This window comes from Rana temporaria, chromosome 6, assembly GCF_905171775.1.
Source record: "Rana temporaria chromosome 6, aRanTem1.1, whole genome shotgun sequence".
NCBI lineage: Eukaryota > Metazoa > Chordata > Amphibia > Anura > Ranidae > Rana > Rana temporaria.
Genome location: NC_053494.1, coordinates 78088346 through 78110255, shown reverse-complemented (window position 1 = coordinate 78110255; position 21910 = coordinate 78088346). Strand labels below are relative to the sequence as shown.

General features: G+C 45.2%; 1 protein-coding gene across 13 annotated transcripts in view; it reads right to left on the bottom strand.

Annotated features, from left to right (window-relative positions):
* CLEC16A (C-type lectin domain containing 16A) overlaps positions 1 to 21910 on the bottom strand; it is a 1403906-nt gene that overhangs the window by 293624 nt on the left and 1088372 nt on the right. For all 13 annotated transcript variants that reach the window (XM_040358542.1, XM_040358539.1, XM_040358533.1 and 10 more), the window contains one exon: positions 4413 to 4617. In XM_040358542.1, the coding sequence (XP_040214476.1) occupies positions 4413 to 4617 (205 nt within the window). The remainder of the gene's footprint in view (positions 1 to 4412; positions 4618 to 21910) is intronic.

Sequence of the window (21910 nt, the reverse complement as noted above, 5' to 3'; positions counted from 1 at the left end):
ATAAAAGGGTTAAGTAGAGAACTAAGGTCATATTTTATACTTTCCTTTTTTAACATCTGCATTGTGAGAACAATACAAAATAGATATTTTTGACAATCCACAATATAAGCTTATTTGAAAAATCTCCCTTCATGTCGTGATTGCTGCCTATATGCTGCCCATCTCTTTCCACAACCGCCTGTTTTCCCTGCATGATTTGCTGCTTCTCCTCTGCTCATTCTTCTGGTTTACTGTTGGTCTCCAAGTACTATGGGCCTGATTCCCAAAAAAGCTGCCTAACTTAACTTTCAGCAGTTAAGTTACACTGACTTAAAATCTCTACCTAAGTGCCCGATCTTCAAAGCACTTACCTAGAAATTTCAGGCCGTGTAACTTAAGTGCCGCCGTCGCAAGGCGGTCCTCCTCTCCGGGGGGCGTTTAAAATTTAAATGAGGCGCGCTCCCGCGCCGGCCGTACTGCGCATGCGTGTGACGTAATTTTCCCGACGTGCAGCGCGCGAACGTAATTGACGCCGGGCGGCTTTGTGGATTGCGACGGGACACTAAAGTTGCGACGGGTGAAAAAAAATATACGTGTCGGGAAAACAAATAATTATAAAAAAAAATGACAGCGTCGCTCAGCATGCATTCCTGAGAGGGAGAACTCCATGCCAATTTTCAAAGAAAAAACCGGCATGGGTTCCCCCCCCCAGGAGCATACCAGGCCCTTAGGTCTGGTATGGGTTGTAAGGAGACCCCCCCACGCCGAAAAATCGACGTAGGGGGTCCCCCTACAATCCATACCAGACCCGTATCCAAAGCACGCTACCCGGCCGGCCAGGAAGGGAGTGGGGACGAGCGAGCGCCCCCCCCTCCTGAGCCGTGCCAGGCCGCATGCCCTCAACATGGGGGGGTTGGGTGCTCTGGGGCAGGGGGGCGCACTGCGGGCCCCCCCACCCCAGAGCACCCTGTCCCCATGTTGATGAGGACAGGACCTCTTCCCGACAACCCTTGCCGTTGGTTGTCGGGGTCTGCGGGCGGGGGCTTATCGGAATCTGGGAGTCCCCTCAAATAAGGGGGCCCCCAGATACCGGCCCCCCACCCTAAGTGAATGGATATGGGGTACATCGTACCCCTACCCATTCACCTGGAGGCAAAAAGTAAAAGTTAGTAAACACACAACACAAGGGTTTTTAAAATAATTTATTATTCTGCTCCGGAGGCCCCCCCTGTCTTCTTTATTAGCTCTAATACCAGGGGGGCTTCTTCTTCCGCTCTCCGGGGGTCTTCTTCCACTCTCCGGGGGGGTTTCTTCTTCCGCTCTCCGGGGGGGGCTTCTCCGCTCTCCGGGGGGGGGGCTTCTCCGCTCTCCGGGGGTCTTCTTCTATCTTCGCCGCTCTCCGCTGTTGACTCGGCGAACCCCGGTTCTTCTGCAGCTGTCCGGTGCCTTCTTCTTCAGCGCTGGCTGCCTGCTATCTTTGTGTGTTAGCTCAATTAGTAACAGGCAGCCAGCGCGGTCTTCTGTGACGTCAGGTTCTTCTTCTCCCCTCTTCCGATGTTGACTCGTCGCCTCTTGACACTGCAATGATGGAAGCGCGCCTTGCATCCCATTTATATAGGCATCACCGTCCCATCATGCTCCGGTAGGTACCTACGTGGTGGGTGCACGTGGGTAGGCACCCACCACGTGGGTACCTGCCGGAGCATGATGGGACGGTGATGCCTATATAAATGGGATGCAAGGCGCGCTTCCATCATTGCAGTGTCAAGAGGCGACGAGTCAACATCGGAAGAGGGGAGAAGAAGAACCTAACGTCACAGAAGACCGCGCTGGCTGCCTGTTACTAATTGAGCTAACACACAAAGATAGCAGGCAGCCAGCGCTGAAGAAGAAGGCACCGGACAGCTGCAGAAGAACCGGGGTTCGCCGAGTCAACAGCGGAGAGCGGCGAAGATAGAAGAAGACCCCTGGAGAGCGGAGAAGCCCCCCCCGGAGAGCGGAGAAGCCCCCCCCCGGAGAGCGGAAGAAACCCCCCTGGAGAGTGGAAGAAGAAGCCCCCCCTGGTATTAGAGCTAATAAAGAAGACAGGGGGGGCCTCCGGAGCAGAATAATAAATTATTTTAAAAACCCTTGTGTTGTGTGTTTACTAACTTTTACTTTTTGCCTCCAGGTGAATGGGTAGGGGTACGATGTACCCCATATCCATTCACTTAGGGTGGGGGGCCGGTATCTGGGGGCCCCCTTATTTGAGGGGACTCCCAGATTCCGATAAGCCCCCGCCCGCAGACCCCGACAACCAACGGCAAGGGTTGTCGGGAAGAGGTCCTGTCCTCATCAACATGGGGACAGGGTGCTCTGGGGTGGGGGGGCCCGCAGTGCGCCCCCCTGCCCCAGAGCACCCAACCCCCCCATGTTGAGGGCATGCGGCCTGGCACAGCTCAGGAGGGGGGGGGGCGCTCGCTCGTCCCCACTCCCTTCCTGGCCGGCCGGGTAGCGTGCTTTGGATATGGGTCTGGTATGGATTGTAGGGGGACCCCCTACGTCGATTTTTCCGCGTAGGGGGGGTCTCCTTACAACCCATACCAGACCTAAGGGCCTGGTATGCTCCTGGGGGGGGAACCCATGCCGGTTTTGAATTTAAACATTGCCGTGGAGTTCTCCCTCAGGAATGCATACCAAATGCCGTCGCTTGAATGGGCCTTTACAAGGTGTGAATAACTTTACACATTGTAAAACCAGCCCTAGTTTTGCGCAAGCAAAATCGGAAATTATGCAGAAATCACAATGCTGAAATGCTTTGAGAATCTGCTTAAGTCCTCATTTGCATACTCAAAGCTGCATTTCCATGAGAAATGCCCCCAGCGGCGGATGCGGTACTAAAGATCCTAAGATCTGACCGTGTAAGTGTCTTACACATGTCAGATTTTCTGCCTAACTTTGGAAAAAGCCTTTTGAGGATCGTTTCCAAAGTTAGGCACAGACTGAACAGCAGTTAAGTCTGCGTATCTCTTTTGGGAATCAGGCCCTATATATCTCATGGTACCTTGCTGCCTTGCTGCTCTGTCATAGTTCTGGGTGTTAAGCTCCACTTATCCTGCTGCCATGTATAGTGGTGGTAAACGGGTTAAAGAGGAAGAATGTAGCACAATGCAAACACATGGCGCTTGTTTTTTCGATGCAAACCAGGTGTTCAGCAACTCCATGCTTGATCTGCTGTCATAAAAAGGCTTATATGTCAAAAACAAAAGACATAATAGTAATGAGATAGCTTTTGTTTAAAAACAAGGAATATCACATTGACGGGGTGTGACATGGCTTTGTTTATACAAACTCATTTCACACAGTCATTGGGTCTTTTTAAAAGTAAGGGGTGTACATAAATTCACTGACATTGCCCTACAGGGCGACCCGGCCCCAATCCTGCTAAACCTTACCCCTTTATCTAGGAAATGTTATCATAAATCCCTTCTCAAACACCTTCTTAATGCTGCATGGGCGTGCATCCCGCCCCTATGGAAACGACAATCTGCGCCGACGCCGCAATGGTTTGCAAGGGTGAAAGATATAGAGCAAATGGAAGACTTGACCTCGTTACTGCGAGATAAGATGGAGGAACACAAGACCAGATGATTTTATTGGGTTCAATTCTGCTTCTCAGATGAATTCCTCAGATATGCCTAGCCAGGGCTGTTGCCAGTGAGTCCTACTGTCTGATCGGCCCTGGCTCCTGTGAGATGACAACTCCTGCTTCCTTGTAACCACAACTCCCGTCCTGAAGAACCCCTCCCCCACCCCTCTCTCTCTCTCTGTGTATGTATTTAGAAAAAATAACACAAAAGAGTGGTGTGCGCAGAACCTAGTAATACTCACCTTTATAGACTTCCCCCAATGATCTGGCTGATCTCTCTTTTGCTTTAGAAGGGAGAGACTGCCTTTAACGTAGACTGGTTGGAAGGGTCATGGCACTCTTTTCTTAGCGTTATTTTATTTTTTACTGCATATATGTGCTCTACCCTTCCACAGTATACCCTGATGTATTAGTAATGCTAATGATGTTGTCTACTGATTATATGTTTTGTCGAAGTTCCCCTTTTATTGTATCTGCTGTATACCATTCAATAAAAAAAAAAAAAATTAAGGGGTGTGCTTGCTGCAAACATGAAAGAACAAATTGTAAACAACAAATGCAAAATGCCCAAATACAAAATCGGTCCATTCGCTGTGAAATCAAGTTTACTAGAACTCCCTACTCATCCCCAATTCAAAACCATTTACATACTATCCAGTGTTGATATATAATGTCTGTGTAGTTCAGTAAGGAAAAAAACAAAGAAAATCAAGTATTACGTTGAGTAGGACATGATCATCAGTTTTTCAATAACCATGCATTTTATGTATGAGAAGATCAGTAATTTTTGCATGCGATGACTAACCAGATATCCTTTGCATTTTCATCCGTCGTGCCTGAATGCGTCCTTTAGCTAGTCTCTGTTTAGCTATAATACACCGGATGTGGTCAGAGAAGATAAATGTAGCTTGAAGAATAGAGAATGGCTTGGAATGGGGAGTCGCTGCTGGTTTGTGGATAGTAATATTTAGGGCTCGGCTGTCATCTTCTAGACCAGTAACCTGCATATCCTAAAAAGGGCAAAAATTACTTCAGAAAAAAAATATTAACAAATTTTGCAAAAACATATAATTCACTAAGGGCAGCATAAATGTTTAGAAAACGGGTATTTTTACTTACCTGTAAAGTCCTTACCTTGAAGTATAGTTCATGGGTTATATTCAGACTCCCCTTCAAGTTATTGGACACTGACAAAGAACTTTGCTAAGGCAGCCCCTAGCACATGCTCAAATAACCCCACTCATTCTAAGTGACCAACTTTTCGGCAAGCATTAAGTAACAGAGATAAGGAGTTTACAGTTAAGCCAAAATTCCCTGCATCTTAATCAGAAGAATTCCCATTTCTCTCCAGTGTTCATTAATATTCCCTCCCAGTCTAAGTCTTGGAGAACAGCCCGAAGCCTTGGAAATTGTTTCCTGTTAAAGTGATTGTAACCCCACTTGGTAATTTTCAGACAATCCCCTGTCTTCCATAATGCTATGTGCCCTATTTCCTTGCACCGCTCTGCACTCATGTGACTGCCCACATTCCCTCTCCCAATCTGACAGCTACAATGGGAGGGACTGAGAATTCCACATGGACGTCAGTCAGGAGGAGGAGAGCGGCGGGCGGTCACATGAGCACAACTCACAATTGTCTGTAAATTACACAGTTATTTTAGCAGAACGGGAGGGGAGGGGTGGGCACTGAAAAGCTGACAGCCAAGGAGGGAGGGGAGGAGGAGGACAGAGGAGAGCTGTGGATGATGGAGGCACTTAAAATGACCACGGTGTCAGGGCTCAGCAGCCATGATCAAATGTGGTCAGTTTACAGGGGAGAAGGCAGAACCAGGTAGGATCAGCCAGGTATTTCATATGATACAAGGTCCAAATTACATAGCACAAGCACTGTGCTGTTATTCATAGGAACAGGATCCATTTATTTTTATTTTTTAGGGTAACAAACGCTTTAAGTTAAATATCTCTTTTCCCTGTTAAAGTTAAGTGTTTTTATCTCTTTAATGCGTTTGTTGTTTACTGCTAACAAAACATTAAATTGTGTTATGGTCACTGCTACCCAGATGTTCTTTTCTATGAACATTAGAAATAAGCTTTGCATAGTTTGAGATTACCAGGTCCAGAAGAGCATCACTTCTAGTTGGGGCCTTTATGAACAGTACCATAAAATTGTCTTGTAAGAGGTTTGTGACGGATCTCGGATACCCTGGCTGGGCACCTTCGCCAGAACTGTGTCTCCTGTTCTCCAAAACGTAACCAGCCCTTAACCCCCCAATCACGAGGCAAACCACACAGGTGTTGAGGGTTAAACATGCAGAGCATAAAACTGTTTATGAAGTACAAAACATACACCTTTAAACACAGTTAGGGACACTCCTCTTAGCCTTGTCATAGAGGGGGTAGGGGACAAGGAAGTACCAATGGAAACTCAACACTTATATATTCAAACAACTACAGTTAAAACACACCAAGGGATAAGCAGGCAGCCCATTCTTACACATCCCCCACTGGGATGTGTCCCAACACCCTTTGTCTATGTGCCATGACCTAACATAATTAAACACAGTAACAAGAGGGGGGGATGGGAAGAAGGGATGCAGCTTACATGAAGACCTCATTACATGATCCCAATGCCATTTTGTCCCCAAGTTTCTTGTTCTCTGCTGGGCCATAGTCTGTGGGTACAGGGCCATCTTTAATGTTGATTGGACCCTGGGAAAAAATTTCTTGGGCCCCCCCATGCAATTTTGCTCTCCACCTGCTCTGAGACATACAATACATATCAGCTAGACTTAAAATCCGTTTACTGCATCAGATCAGGCAGTCATTGCGATTGGTTGCACAAGGTTACAGCATATCATAACCACTTACTGACTGGTTGCTAGAGGTTACAGCACACATTACGGCTCACTGATTAGTTGCTAGAGGTTAAAGCACATGGTTTCTTCCTGTCGATTGGTTGCTAGAGGTTACAGCACATCATCTCTTCACTGCAGAGGGGCATGATGTACATATGAATCCCGCCTTTATGTACATATGAATGCTGCCGGACTCAGCTATTTACATATGAATTCTGCCACTATTTACATATGAATGATCCAGTTATTTACATATGAATGATGGTTATTTACATGTTAACACAGGGTCTGCAGGTGAGTCATCTGTACACAACAATAGGGCAGAGCTGGGCAGCATTAGTAGCAGCACTTCACACTGAGATATCAGGACACAGCACAGGACTAAAACTTCAAGGGACAAAGGAATTTAAACTGGCATAGTTGGCAAGTATGAGGCAGCTGCCTTGGGCCCCACAACAATGACCGGCCTGGGGCAGCTTCCCCCTTTGCCCTACCTTAAAGACGGCCCTGTGTGGGTAGGAGGCCTGTATGTGTGGTGGAGGGCCAAAACACACAGTGACGGTGGGTTCTGTCACATTTCTCCCCTTTTAAAAAATGACTAACCAGGTCCCTGACCCTCAACTGGTCTAGAACTGCGTTAGTCACAAAATCCCACCCAGGCAAACAGCAAAAGGAACAGTATGACTCTGGCGCTAAAGAGCAAAACCACACATACAGGGCCAGATCCACAAAAGAGATACGCCGACTTAACTCGATTTTTCTAAATTTACACGGCGTGTATCTTTGTGCCCGATCCTCAAAACGAGAAGCGCCTGAAATTCCGGCTTTTCCGTCCTACCTAAAATAATTACACCGGCGCATTCTCGGGCGCAAATTACGCTAGGCACGCCGCTTTTTTTGATAGGCAAAGATGCAAATGAGGGAGATAGGGCGATCCACAGAATTAAGTGTGTGCGCCGTAGATTACGCCCTGTGCGCACCTGTTAGTTTCCCGGTGGGAATTTACACTTTATAAAAGCAGCCCTAATTTTACACATGCCGTCTGAATGTCTGCTGAAGCAACACCATTGAGGAAGAGCTCAGCACACACACACTTTCAGGACTACAATCTGTCTGCCAAAATGCCAGGACCATCAATGATCCTAGCTGCATTAATGTCTATAGAGGCGCAAAGAAGGAGGAGGGCACAGAGGAGGAGGAGGAGGGCACAGGAGAGGGTATACCGCCCACGCCAAGATCTGTTTGGCATGCCTGATTCTGAAGTATTCCGCAACTTCAGATTTAACCGTGAGGCCATCCTGGAATTAACAACAATACTTCAGGATGATCTTACCAGCCCAACACAACGCTCCCATGCACTGCAGCCACTCATCAAAGTACTGGCAACTCTGCATTTTCTTGCCACTGGCTCTTTCCAACGCACAAGTGGAGGCGTGGCTGGGATGGCACAATCCTCCATCAGCAGGTGTGTGCACCAAGTGGTCCCTGCAATCCTGCGGCGCATGGGAAATCAATTTCAAAAACCCACCCAGGAGGACCAGCGTTTGAAGACCATGACAGACTTCTATCACATTGCCAGATTCCCACGCACCATCGGGGCCATTGATTGTACCCATGTGGCACTACAACCCCCCCATGATACTGAGCACATGTTCCGGAATCGTAAAGGCTGGCATTCCATAAATGTGCAGGTGATCGTAGATGCCCATGGCCTCATCTGGCACGTCTGTGCTAAATTTCCGGGATCCTGCCATGACAGCTATATTTTCAGGCAAACACAGATCTCCAGAGATTTGGACCAGAACATGTATGGAGACAGCTGGCTGATTGGTGAGTGACATGTGTGTCAGGTATGTCCCCCCCATGATGCTGACATCACAAGGGGCACATGCATGACTAATATCCTCCTGTCTTTTCCCTTACAGGTGACTCTGGATATGCCTTGGGACCTCACATGATGACCCCATTCAGGAACCCCCAAACCCCAGGAGAGCAACGCTACAACCAGGCGCACATACGTACCCGGGGATTGGTTGAACGTACATTTGGGCTTATGAAGTCCCGCTTCAGATGCCTGGATAAGTCTGGGGGTACACTGCTGTATTCCCCAGACTTTGTGTGCCAAATAATTGGGGCATGTTGTATACTCCACAACTTTGCCCTGAAAAGGGGACTGCATATTGACTTATGTGATGACCTGACCCCCGACCCAGGCAATACCCCCCCAACCAACTCTACCCGGTCTGCTGAGGGCACAGCAGCCAGGAGACGCCTTGCAGAAGGCATTTTTTCCCAGTAAACGTACATGATTAATGTCACAATAAGAATGTATCTTTTCCCTGTAAATGCACATCAATAAAGTCACAATGATAATGCATGAATGCACACCACTGTGGTTCCTAGCACAGACACATCACATGCACATCGAATTGGATTAGATCCAAGATCCCCCCCCCCTTTGGGACTTGGGAGCAGTAACGCCACGCCACGGCTCCAATTATGTCACTGTGCATTCATACACCATTCAGGAACCTGGGATTGCACTTCTCCCTGGTCCTGGGGATCCCTACTCCACCAAAACTGAGGGTGACACCCTTAATTTATCAGGAATGCCACCCCCCCCCCCACATTCACACATCATTCACACACATAAATCAAATCATAAGTACAGAAGACCAAATTAAATAATAAAAAAAAAAATGCATAAACAAAAAAACAAAAGTATCCCAGCTAATTAATTAGCGGCGGCGATTGCTACGCCTTGGCTGGGCAGGGGCACGGCCACGGGCACGGCCACGCCGTCGCGGAGGATGTCCATTGGGGGGGGGGTGAGCTGGGGAAGGAGGAGCCTCCTGGGGGGGGTGAGCTGGGGAAGGAGGAGCCTCCTGGGGGGGGTGAGCTGGGGAAGGAGGAGCCGCCCCTGCTGGCCTGCCCTCCATGGCCCCTGCAATTCGAGTGAGACAGGCAGTGAGGGCAGCCGCATTGGCCTGGCCAGACCTAGTATTGTCCTGCACAGCCTGGGTCAGGGCACTCAGCTCATGGGCCACGCGTGTTGTGGCGGTCTGTATGTCGTTCAAACATGTAATGACCGCCGTTGAGTTGGTGGCCACATCACCGAGTGCCTCCATCATTTCACCCTGGCTGTGCTCCATCTGCGTAATTTTTTCAAGTATTTTCCCAAGAGTGCGGGTCTGCCGGGCATTGTCCTTCACCACACTGGCCGACAGACGCTCGCCCACAGCCACGGTCTCCTGGGTTGGCCCCCTGGCTGCCGCTGAGTCTTGCGGGCCTGGAGGAGGGGAGAGAGTGACCCTTGTGACTGGAGGCCTGTTGGGGGAGAAGTGGGAGGGGCTACCCCTGATGGTGGCCTGACTGGTGCCAGCCTCAGGGGAAGACTCAAAGGTCATCATATCAGTGGCCAGGAGGACTTCCCGGCCAATCTGCATATTTTCGTCCTCCTCCCCCTCATCATCATCCTCCCACTCATCCTCCTCCCCCTCAACCTCCTCATGAGTGGAGGTTTGGCCAATCCCCTCCCCTGGGGAATCCTGCCCTTCTTGGGACTCATCATCAGCCTGTCTTGGGGGTGGTGCAGCAGCCTGGCCCGATGGGCCTGCAACCTCCTGGCCTGCAACCTCCTGGCCTGCAACCTCCTGGCCATCTGTGGAGGACACAAAACAATCACATGTTTGAGGAACCACACACTTGGCACATCTTCCCTTCCCCCACCCACACATGCTAATCAACAGAGATTCAAAAAAAACGTACCTGTCCTCCTCGGAACATCTGACGTATAGCCAGGCAGGCCCACCACCTGCTGTGGGTGGAAACACTGGGCCACTGCCCATTCCTCCTCCGTCAGTCTGACTGGGCAGGGTCCCCCTCCTCCAGTGCCCCTGGTATGGGCGTCGACCCTTGCCATCTTATTCCGGACGACGCTCCTCAGATCATTTATTTTTTTCTGTATGCCAGCGGGGGTCCTGGTCTCCCCCGCCGCATTGATCTGGTCCGTGATTTTTTTAATAAGCTGCCTCCTCCTGGCCGGGGTGGTGTTCTGGCTCTCAGGGCCATGCAGAAATCGCCCATATTTCACAATGCCCCGAGCAAGAATTTGCTTCTCTCCCAGGGTGAAATTAAGCTTCCTGCGTTTGGGGGGAATCACATACACCACCCAGCAACAACAAACACACCCAACAAACAATCTAGAATACACACCCAAAAACCAGACAAAAATATACACCACAAAAAAATCAAACAAATATAAACACACAAGGACACAGCTAATATAAATTCAAAAACAAACAAACACGCACAAACAAAAAAACAAAAAACAAACACCAAAAAACAATCAGCAAAAACACTAACAAACAAATTAAATAAAGACACTTCGCAAAAACAAACAACAACTAGACTCTCCAACTCCTCAAACACTTTTCTCACAAACACAACTTACCAACACACAAACAAACAGAGCAGAAGCAAATTGCTCATGGAAGGGAAACAATGGGATATACTTTTGCAAGAGAAGTGTGTGTGTGTGGGGCTTTTTAGACACAGGGCGATCCTCAAACTAAGTACACTTGGCCTTTTACCTATCTCACTGATTGCGCCGAGACCAGTTCTGCACATGCCCAGTGAGGTCCCGATTTGTGCGCGCATGCGCAGTACGGCCGGCGCCTCATTTGCATGGGGTCACGGCTCATTACAATGAAGCACGCCCACTTCCTTCCCACTTGCGAAAACCCCGCCTTATGCCTCTGAATTTAAGTTACGCTGGCGCAAATTTAGACGCAAATGCGCTGTGGATACGGCACTTACGACACCAACTTAGGGCAACGTAACTTAAATGACATAAGTTAGGACAAACTAAATTTGCACCGCTGGCTGAGGATCTGGCCCACAGTCCCTTGCAAAAGTATTCATCCCAACTTGGCATTTTTCGTGTTTTGTTGCCTCACAACCTGGAATTAACATGGATTGTTTGAGGATATGCATCATTAAATTTTAAAGAACATGCCCACAACTTTGAAGAGGTTTTTTTTTTTTACTGTGAAGCAAACAACTAATAAGACAACATAACAGAAAAAGTCAAAGTGTATAACTATTCACCCCCCTAAAGTCAATACTTTGTAGAGTCACCTTTTGAGGCTATCACAGCTTCAAGTCGCGTTGGAGTCCTATGAGCTTGCCACATCTTACCAATGGGATTTTTGCCCATTCATCCTTGCTCCTTCAAGATTTTCTATTAGATTGAGGTCTGGGCTTTGATCAAGCCATTATAACACATTTAAATGTTTCCCCTTAAACCACTCAAGTGTTGCTTTAGCAGTGTGTTTGGGGTCATTGTCCTACTGGAAGGTGAACCCCATCCTAGCCTCAAATCACACACAGAGTGGTACAGGTTTTTCTCAAGAATATACCTGTATTTAGCACCATCCATCTTTCCCTCAACTCTGACCAGTTTCCCAGTTCCGACTGCTGAAGAACATCCCCACAGCATGATGCTGCCACCACCATGTTTCACTATGGGGATGGTGTTCTTTGGGTGATGTGATGTGTTGGGTTTGCGCCGGACATAGCGTTTTCTTTGATGAACAAAAAGTAAAATTTTAGTCTCATCAGACCAGAGCACCTTCCTCCATACATTTTGGGAGTCTCCCACATGCCTTTTCGCGAACTCAAAACGTGCCATTTTGTTTTTTTGCTGAAAATAATGGCTTTCTTCTAGCCACTTATTGTTGTCCTATGTAGAGATACTCCATTCTCTGCTGTTGAACTCTGAAGCTCATCCAGGGTTACCTTAGGTCTCTATCCTCTATTCACCTCCCCTCATCCCACCAAAAATTCCTAGACGTTCCTCTCACTGACATCGAAATCCAGACCGCAGTAAAGTAACTACCTCACAAAGGCCCTGGCGCAGATGGCTTCTGAGCCACCTATTATAAATGCTTTACAGCGCTATTGTCCCCCCTCATGGGTCATTCCTTCCATACTGAGTCACTCACAACCTCCATCTTTATGATCCCAAAACCGAATACAGACAATACATGCTGGTCTAACTACAGACCGATATCTATTCTCAACATAGACATTAAATATTAGCTAAAATTCTCTCTACGCGTCTCAGTCCCATTATTGGTACCCTAATACACAAGGATCAAACTGGTTTATCCCCTCTAGACAAGCGGGTGACAATACCTGCCAAGTTACACTCTTAGCTCATGCAGCACAAATTCCCTGCATCCCTGCCTGTTTCCTCTCTCTAGATATATGAAAGTCATTTGATTCGTTATCCTGGTCCTAATATCTAATTCCCTCGGCATTGGAGGTTCGGTACACATTTTCTAAGATGGATTGCTACCCTTTATCACCATCCTAAAGCTTATTTATCCCATTCTGGTTACTGTTCCGCACCTATGACATTGAGAGAGGGCTGACCACTATCCCCTATCCTCTTTGCATTAGCAACTGAACCCCTGGCCCAACTCATCTGATCCAACCCAAATATCTTGGAGGCTATCATCATAAAATATGTATGTTTGCAGATGATGTTTTGACTGTGGGGATGGTGTTCTTTGGGTGATGTGATGTGTTGGGTTTGCACCAGACATATTGTTTTCTTTGATGGCCAAAAAGTTAAATTTTAGTCTCATCAGACCAGAGCACCTTCCTTTTCGCAAAATCAAAACGTGCCATTTTGATTTTTGCTGAAATTAATGGCTTTCTTCTGGCAACTCTGCCAAGCCCAACCCTATAGAGAGTACCGCCTATTTCTGCCCCTAGATATTCCAGTCTCCATTGTGGAACTCTGCCGCTCCTCCAGGGTTACCTTAGGTCTCTGTGCGGCCTCTCTGAATAATGCCCTCCTTGCCCGGTCCGTGAGTTTTGGTGTGTGGCTGTCTTTTGGCAGGTTTGCGGTTGTGCCATGTTCTTTCCATTTGGTTATGATAGATTTGATTGTGCTCCTAGGGATCATCAAAGATTTGGATATTTTTTTTATAACCTAACCCTGACTTTTACTTCTCAACAACATTGTCCCTTACTTGTTTGGCTAGTTCCTTGGTCTTCATGGCAGTGTTTGGTTAGTGTGCCTCTTGCTTAGGTGGTTGCAGCCTCTGGGGCCTTTCAAAAAGGTGTGTATATGTAATGACAGATCATGTGACATTTAGACTGCACACAGGTGGACATCATTTCACTAATTATGTGGCTTCTAAAGGTAATTGGTTGCACCAGAGCTTTTTATGGGCTTCATAACAAAGGGGGTGAATACATACGCACTTATTTCTAAAAAAATCGTTTTATGTATATATTTTTCTAGATTTACTTTACCAACTTAGACTATTGTGTTCTGATCCATTACATATAATTCAGATTAAAAAGCATTGAACTAAAGGCTGTAATGTAACAAAATAGGTCAAAAGCCAAGGGGGGTGAATACTTGTGCAAGGCACTGTACGGTCTCCTGTGAATAAAAACCTGCTGTAGAGAGACCGGATGTCCGCACTCCTGTGATCCGGGCCAGGTTGCAGGTATTGGGGGGATGTGAATAACCCCCTGCCCCGATGCCACTGCTTCAGCTGGTAAGGAAAGTAGGCTGGCAGTGCTAAGCTGTTGGGGAGAAAGAGGTACTTGCTTTCCTCCCGCTGTAGTTACCAGCCACTGAGGAGGTATCTTGTGGGGACTATCTCCCAGACTCTCCGTCTCTTTTTCCGATGCCAACAGCGCTCTGCCCCGCTGCCAAGGCTTCTGCTGGGGGAGACATATACAAAAGGTAGAGTTCAGCCACTGGAGAGGGGGAAGGGTTTCCTTCCCTCCCCGTTCTGTTACCAGCCGCTGGGGCAAATTCTGACAGGGTCTCCCAAACCCTCCAAAAACATACTGAGGGCTAGGCAGGGGGCAGCAGAACCCTGTCTCATAGCCAGCGCTTCTGGAGGGGGGATGAACACTGAGATAGTGTCCAATTGCTAGGGAGGGAGAATTGCTTTCTCCACTCCTGGTGGTGATATCTGCTGTTGGGGAAATGGAGATTGTAACGGAACCCCATATGGGACAGGGGTTAAATCCGTTCACGATATTCCATTCCACCCAAGACAGCTTATCGACACTCCAACCAACAGGACCCGATCCATCCCATTTCCTAGAATAAGGCAAGACACAGCTCTGTGCTTTCTGGTTTCAAAATGAAGACTGCTTTAATGGTTTCTTTTCAGCTTTTTATGCAGTTACAAGCAGGTGACCGTAATCAAAGGGACAATGAAATCTCCACCCCCCTTCACACCATGGGGCTTCAATCACATACTTTTATCAATAGAATTCACACAAAATACCATCACACAATGAGTTCCCTTCAATCCACATCTTTAGACAGACGTTCTGTCTCTGACAGACAGCTAGTCACACCTGGGCATCAATAGGCTTTAAACCGTGTTATCACATGATGGAAAGGTCTAGGAGCAGACCTGAATTAACACCTTTACACAATGGACAATGAAATGTCTAGGAGTAGATGCAATTAACACCTTTCAAAAGAATGTGTCCCCACATTGAATAAGCCAACAACTTGTGATATCTCAAGACATCCTGCAACCATGATTTATTATTAATGTCCCCTGTCCTGTAATTTAGGATATAATTTCTCAGTCACCCTATGGCCCTATCGGACATAAGGTGACCCTAGACATAAGAATCCTTGGCGACGCCGGTACAGGAGTACCCCTCATCCTTACAAAGTCTCTGTTTGTCCCGGGTCATTCTGTTACAGAGATCAACTCTCGGACTCTCTGGTTCTGACTGTGAGGGTGGTCAGAGGCCAGCAGCTCTCTGCCTTGTAGCCAGCACTTCTGCTGGGCACCAAATGCGATACTCTGGGTCTCCACACCTTTTGTCTATGTGCTATGACCTAATATAATTAAACACAGTAACAAGAGGGGGATGGGGAGAAGGGATGCAGCTTACATAGAGACCTCATTACATGATCCCAATGCCATTTTGTCCCCAAGTCTCTCGTTCTCTGCTGGGCCATAGCCTGTGGGTAGGAGGCCAACCCACAACCCCCTCCAAAACACACAGTGACAATGGGTTCTCTCACAAGGTTGATACATTTTTATCTTTTAACTGTATTTGTATGAGGAGGATTTCGATTTTGTGGGAATTTCTAAGACTGAAGTTCAACAGCTCTTATGATTGGATGGCAATCATTCAAGGGTACTCCTTATATCTCAGAGATAGGGAGGGTAAAAAGGGGGAGGGCTATGCCTCTATATTAGGAATGATGTACAAGTGAATGTGAGGGACAACATCACTAATGGAGCATGGGAGAAGGTGGAATACTTATGGGTAGAGCTTCAAAGGAAAGAAACCAAGGGAAAAGTAATGGGAGTAAGCTATAGGCCCCCTAACCAGGGAAGAGGGGGAGGCGGACCTCCTATCACAGTTTGGAATGGCGACAAGAATAGGAAGTGTCATTATAATGGGGGATTTTTATCATCCTGACTGGGCGGAAGGAACGGCACATTCGTCTAAGGCTTGCCATTTTCTAAATGTCCTGCAGGACAATTTCATGGGTCAGATGGTAAATGCACCAAGAAACAATGCATTACTAGACCTACTGATTACTAACAATTCAGACCTGATCGCGGATGTAGAAATATGGGGCAATTTAGGAAACACACAAATAGGAAACACAAGGGTAATACAAAGACACTGAATTTCAAAAGAGCCAAGTTCTCTAAACTACGCTCCTTTTTTTTTTTTTATAAATCTTTTTATTTAATTTCTTAAACAGACAAAACATAACATGACAACACATCAAACACATTAAATCTGAAATATATTAGTAAAGTAACACTGTCCTATCACCCTGCATAGCAAAAAAATAAAAATAAAGAAGAATTATAATGATTATCACTAATATTGTTATCTTTTCTACGCACAAATATCCCATATAGGGAACATCCTTTCTATGAATCATTACCTCCCTCTATGTTAGATGCCGTATATGGCTTAACCAACCACTTTGCCCAATCTTTATCATACTTACTAGGGCGACCCCTATTCCTATAAGTATCTCTATAGAGTTGAAGATTATTATTTATCAATTGTTTCCAATATATAAGCGTAAGAGGATGAGGTTTCTTCCAATATAATGCAATAGATTTTCTTGCGTAAAATAGTGTTGTATTAATAAATATTTGTTCGGTCTCTATAGGGGTAATATCCTCTACTAAGCCCAGCAGACAGACTGACATTGAAACCAGTAAAGGAGCAGAAGTGATAGAGTTTAATAGATCCACTACCTCCATCCAAAATGTAACTATATATGGACAGGTCCAGAAGATGTGTGTGAAATCCCCTCGAGCTGCTCCGCACCTCCAGCACTTAGAGGAACAAGCAGGATTTATCTTTTGAAGTCTATATGGCGTGATATATGCTCTGTGTATGATTTTAAATTGAACAACACAATCCCTTAGTGAAACCATAGATCTCAGAGGGAAATCCCACACACAGCTCCAGTCCTCCATACTCATATCTGGTATATCACAAATCCACCTGGCTCGAAGACTCTCTAATGGCAGGATAGAGGTTAAAGCAAGATGAGAATAGAGTCTTGAGGTGGGCTTATCCGGACACTCAGACCTAAGTACTAACTCCAAAGTAGATTGTATCATCGTTAAGCTATCCCGTGGTAACTGTGCATGAAAAGTATGTGAAAGCTGGTAGTATCTAAATAGATAGGAAGATTAAAAATTGAGGTTAGTGTAGAAAAGGTAGATAGTCTCTGATCAGTAACCACTTGAGCAAGTAATTTAATATTGTATTTGGTCCATGCAAAAGGCTCTGGTGTTTTAAACAATTGAGAGAGGGTAGGGTTTAGCCATAGAGGGGCATTTGGAGAGATCGCTCCCTTTGAATAACCCTCAAATCTAAGGCCGGCCTCCCAAGCTCGAATAGTATTAAGCATAAAAATAGTCACCTGATGAAGTGCCCTATGGCCCCTAAATAACAGTACTTTGAGAGCTTCTAGGGAACCTACGACTGCTGCTTCCAGCCAGGTAGAAGGGTTGTATAAATCTGGGTTTAACCACCATGCGGCTGTAACCAACTGAGTGGTTAAAAAATATTTGTATAAGTCCGGAAAAGCATCAAAGTACTTAATTTATACCTAGGGCTTTTTATCCCCCATAAAAAAAGATGAAAACACTGATTTAGTCTTTTGAAAAAGGATGCAGGGAGCCACTGAGAATGTTTAAATAAGTACATAAATTTAGGTATAATTATCATTTTTAAAAGATTAATGCGTCCCAATAGAGACAATGGTAGAGACTTCCATCCTTTTAATTTAGACTCAGTGTCTCCCAAAAATGGGATCAGATTCAGAGACATAAATTTAGAAGACTGACGGGAAATTACCACTCCTAAATACTTAAAATGATCTACCCACTGCAGTGGATTATCCTTCATAGCCGTACTACGAGCCTCCATATCTATTGGAAACAGCAATGACTTTGTCCAGTTTACCTTCAGCCTTGTAACCGTTGAGAAAGAATCCAATATATCTAAGGCCCCTTGTAACGAGGGGCCAGCATCATTTTAGAATAATAAGAGGTCATCTGCATACAGAACTACCCTCTCCTCCAGCCAACCGACCCGCAATCCCCTAATATTGGGGAAAGTACATAGAGCCTCTGTCACCGGCTCCATAGCAATTGCAAAAGGGGCTGGAGAGAGAGGGCCTGACGAGTTCCCATAAATAGTGAAAAGGAAGCAGACAACCCTCCTCCCATCTTTACTACGGCTATAGGATTCCTATATAAGACCTGTAACCATTTTATAAATACCGTTGGGAAGCCCATTCTGCAGAGTACTTCCCACAGGAAGGGCCACTGCAAGGTATCAAAGGCCTTCTCAATGTCCAGGGAGGCAATAACCATAGATCCCATATTATGATGTGAAGCATACATTTTGGTATATAATCTCCTCAAGTTTACATCAGTGGATCTGCCTGGCATAAAGCCCGTCTGATCTGAATCAATAATATTGGACATCAACAGTTGTAATCGTCGGGAGATTAACTTAGTAAAAATCTTAAAATCTACATTCAAGAGTGCAATAGGCCTATATGAAGCACAGGAAGATGGATCTTTTGGATGCTTGTAAATTAGGACTATATGAGCTTGACTCATTGAATCCGGCATGGATCCTTCCTTCAGACAATCTGAGTAAAGAGAGGCCAGTACATGAGATAAAAACGCTCTATGAGCTCTATAAAATTCAATAGGGAGACCATCCAGTCCTGGTGACTTCCCCAATGAAAAGGAACCAATGACAGAAAGGACCTCCTCCGATGTTATAGGATGCACTAGCATCTCTCTCTCATTATCGGTTAGCCATGCCAATGCAACCGAGTCCAGCAGCTCTGCTAACATAGTTGGCTGAAACCTAGAAGGCAACTGAGATGTATAAAGTGTCCGATAAAATTGTCAAAACATCTCTAAGATTTTAGGATGTGTACGGACCGTATCTCCCGAAGGGGTATGTATTTCCCAGATCTGGATACTAGATTGTTCATGTTTAGCCATCATGGCCAAAAACTGTCCATTACGGTCCCCCTGCTCAAAAGATTATTGTTTATTTTCATATAGATCTATCCTCGTAGCCTCAGTCATATGCAAATGTGAGGCCAGTTTACTCTGTAGTAAGGCATTAAAATACAATTCTGAGGGATCCGCAGTATATTGAGCTGTTTGTTCCTCTACTATACATTTTAAAGTGTCATTTTTTGCTCGTTGGGACTTATTAACTGCTTTGATAGCGGATATATATTGTCCTCTTGCATATGCCTTAAAAGCATCCCATAATATTGCAGAGGTGGATGATCCTGCATTAAACTTCCAATACTCTACTAGAAGGGGCGGGATTTTATCAACTATGTAGAGTGTAACCCTGAGTGGAAAAAAAATACGCTCCTTGCTAGAAGATATTAAATGGGATAAAATCCTGGGAACAATGAACACGGAGGAAAAATTGGTGTGCTTTAAGAGCATATTAAATAAAAGTATTGGCCAGTGTATCCTAATGGTAAATTTAAAAGAGCGAACAAAAGTCCTGGATGGCTTAACTCCAATGTAAAAATGCATATAGAAGCAAAGGAGAAGGCCTTCAAAAAATACAAGGCTGAGGGGTCATCAGCATTTCAACTTTACAAAGAATGCAATAAGAAATGTAAGGCAATCGGAGGAGAGTAAAAAATAAAATAAAATCTTTAACCACCTGACCACTGGGCACTTATACCCCCTTAACCACTTGACCACTGGGCACTTATACCCCCTTCCTAACAAGATCAATTTTCAGCTTTCGGTGCTCTCACAATTTAAATGACAATTACTCAGTCATACAACACTGTACCCATATGACATTTTGCCCTTTTTTCACATAAATAGATCTTTCTTTGGTGGTATTTAATCACTGTTGTTTTTTTTATTTTTGCGCTATAAAAGAAAAAAAATACTAAAAATTCTGTAAAAAAAATGAATTGTTCTCGTTTCTGATATTTTTCTGGCCAAAATTTATACTGCTACATATTTTTGGTAAAAATAAGTACACATTGGTGTATATTATTTGGTCTTTGTGAAAGTTAGAGTTATAGAGAAAGTTATATTGAGAAAATATTAGAGTCCACAAGCTATGGTGCCAATATCTGAAAATTGATCACACCTGAAGTACTGACAGGTGTGATCTTTGGTGTGTATTTCTTGAGACCCTAAGATGCCAGAAAAGTAAAAAATCCCCCCAAATAACCACTTTTTTGAAAGAAGACATTCCAAGGTATTTAGAAAGAGGCATAGTGAGTTTTTTGAAGTTGTAATTTTTCCCACAATTCTTTGCAAAAATCAAGATTTTTATTTCTCACAAAATTGTCATATTAGAAGGTTATTTCCCACACACAGCATATGCATACCACAAATTACACCCCAAAACACATTCTATTACTCCCGAGTATGGCAATACCACGTGTGAGACCTATACACAGCATAGCCACATACAAAGGCCCAACATGCAGGAAGCGCCTTCAGGCATTCTGGAGCATCCAGGCCAATTCTGACATTTCCCTCCTAAAATCATCATGTATTTGCTAGAAAATTACATAACACATTATATATGCTTTTTTAGCAAAGACTCTAGAGAATACAATGGCAGTCATTACAATTTGGAAAGCCAATGTAGCACCAATTTTTAAAAAGGGGATATATCCCAGGGAACTACAGACCCGTTAGCCTAACATCAATAGTTTGCAAGCTCTTGGAGGGGAGGATAAAGGACTATATAAAATATTTTAATAATAATATCATTAGCAGTAATCGACATGGATTCATGAACAATCGTTCTTGCCAAAACAATCTTTTAACCTTCTATGAGGAGGTGAGCTGCCATCTAGATAAAGGAAATGCAGTAGATGTGGTGTATCTGAATTTTGCAAAGGCATTCGATACAGTTCCCCATAAATGTTTACTGTACAAACTAAGTCTGTTGGCATGGACCATAGGGTGAGTATGTGGATTGAAAACTAGCTATGGGGGCAGATCCAGAGGTTGGTGATAAAATGAGAGAACTCAGAATGGTCTGGTGTGGTAAGCGGCGTCCCCCAGTGTTCTGTCCTGGGACCAATCCTATTTAATTTGTTCATAAACGATATGGAGGATGGGATAAACAATGCCAAGTTGCTGCATGTTCTACATATAAAATCCTTAAAGGTAAACATACTTTTCGGTGAAATGCCTTTTCAAATATAACATGGTTGCATCCACTATAAGCACTGTCCATTTCACAGTAAACTCTGTTTCTTTTGCAAAATCGTTATTTTCATTTTGAAGTAGTATTGACAGTTGCACAATACAACATTATCAAATAGAAAAAAAAAAAACAATAACCAAAACCAGGGGGAGGAGGGGAGAGGACAATGGGCAAGGGAGAGGGAGGAGGGAGAAGAAAGGTGAGGGACATCAAGGGGTGCGTCTAGTCCGAGCTCAGACAACCGTTTTAACTGGGAGCAACAGCCCACAACAGTACAGGGACAAAAGGACACCTCACCCGCCCAGGACGTTCGATCCATGTGGGCAGGTCTCCCCCCAAACTAATGGAGGGTGGTATAACCAAATGTCCCCACACTTGAATAAGCACAAAAACAACTCCCTCTACTATATGTCAGTTTAGATAAACCTGAGGTATCAGGACTAGTCAAACAAACTGGAGGTCATCATGGTAGTCCCAAAACTGAGCAAACAATTACACAATAAACAATTAAGGGAAGGAAAAAGAGAATAGTGAATTAGAGTAAGAACAAAGAAAGGAGACAAGAAAAGTAGAAAAAAGGAAAGATAAGAAGGTATATAGACCAGCACTCACCGGAGTCGCCGACGGAATGGACCCACATCTAAGTGGAGTCGCGGGG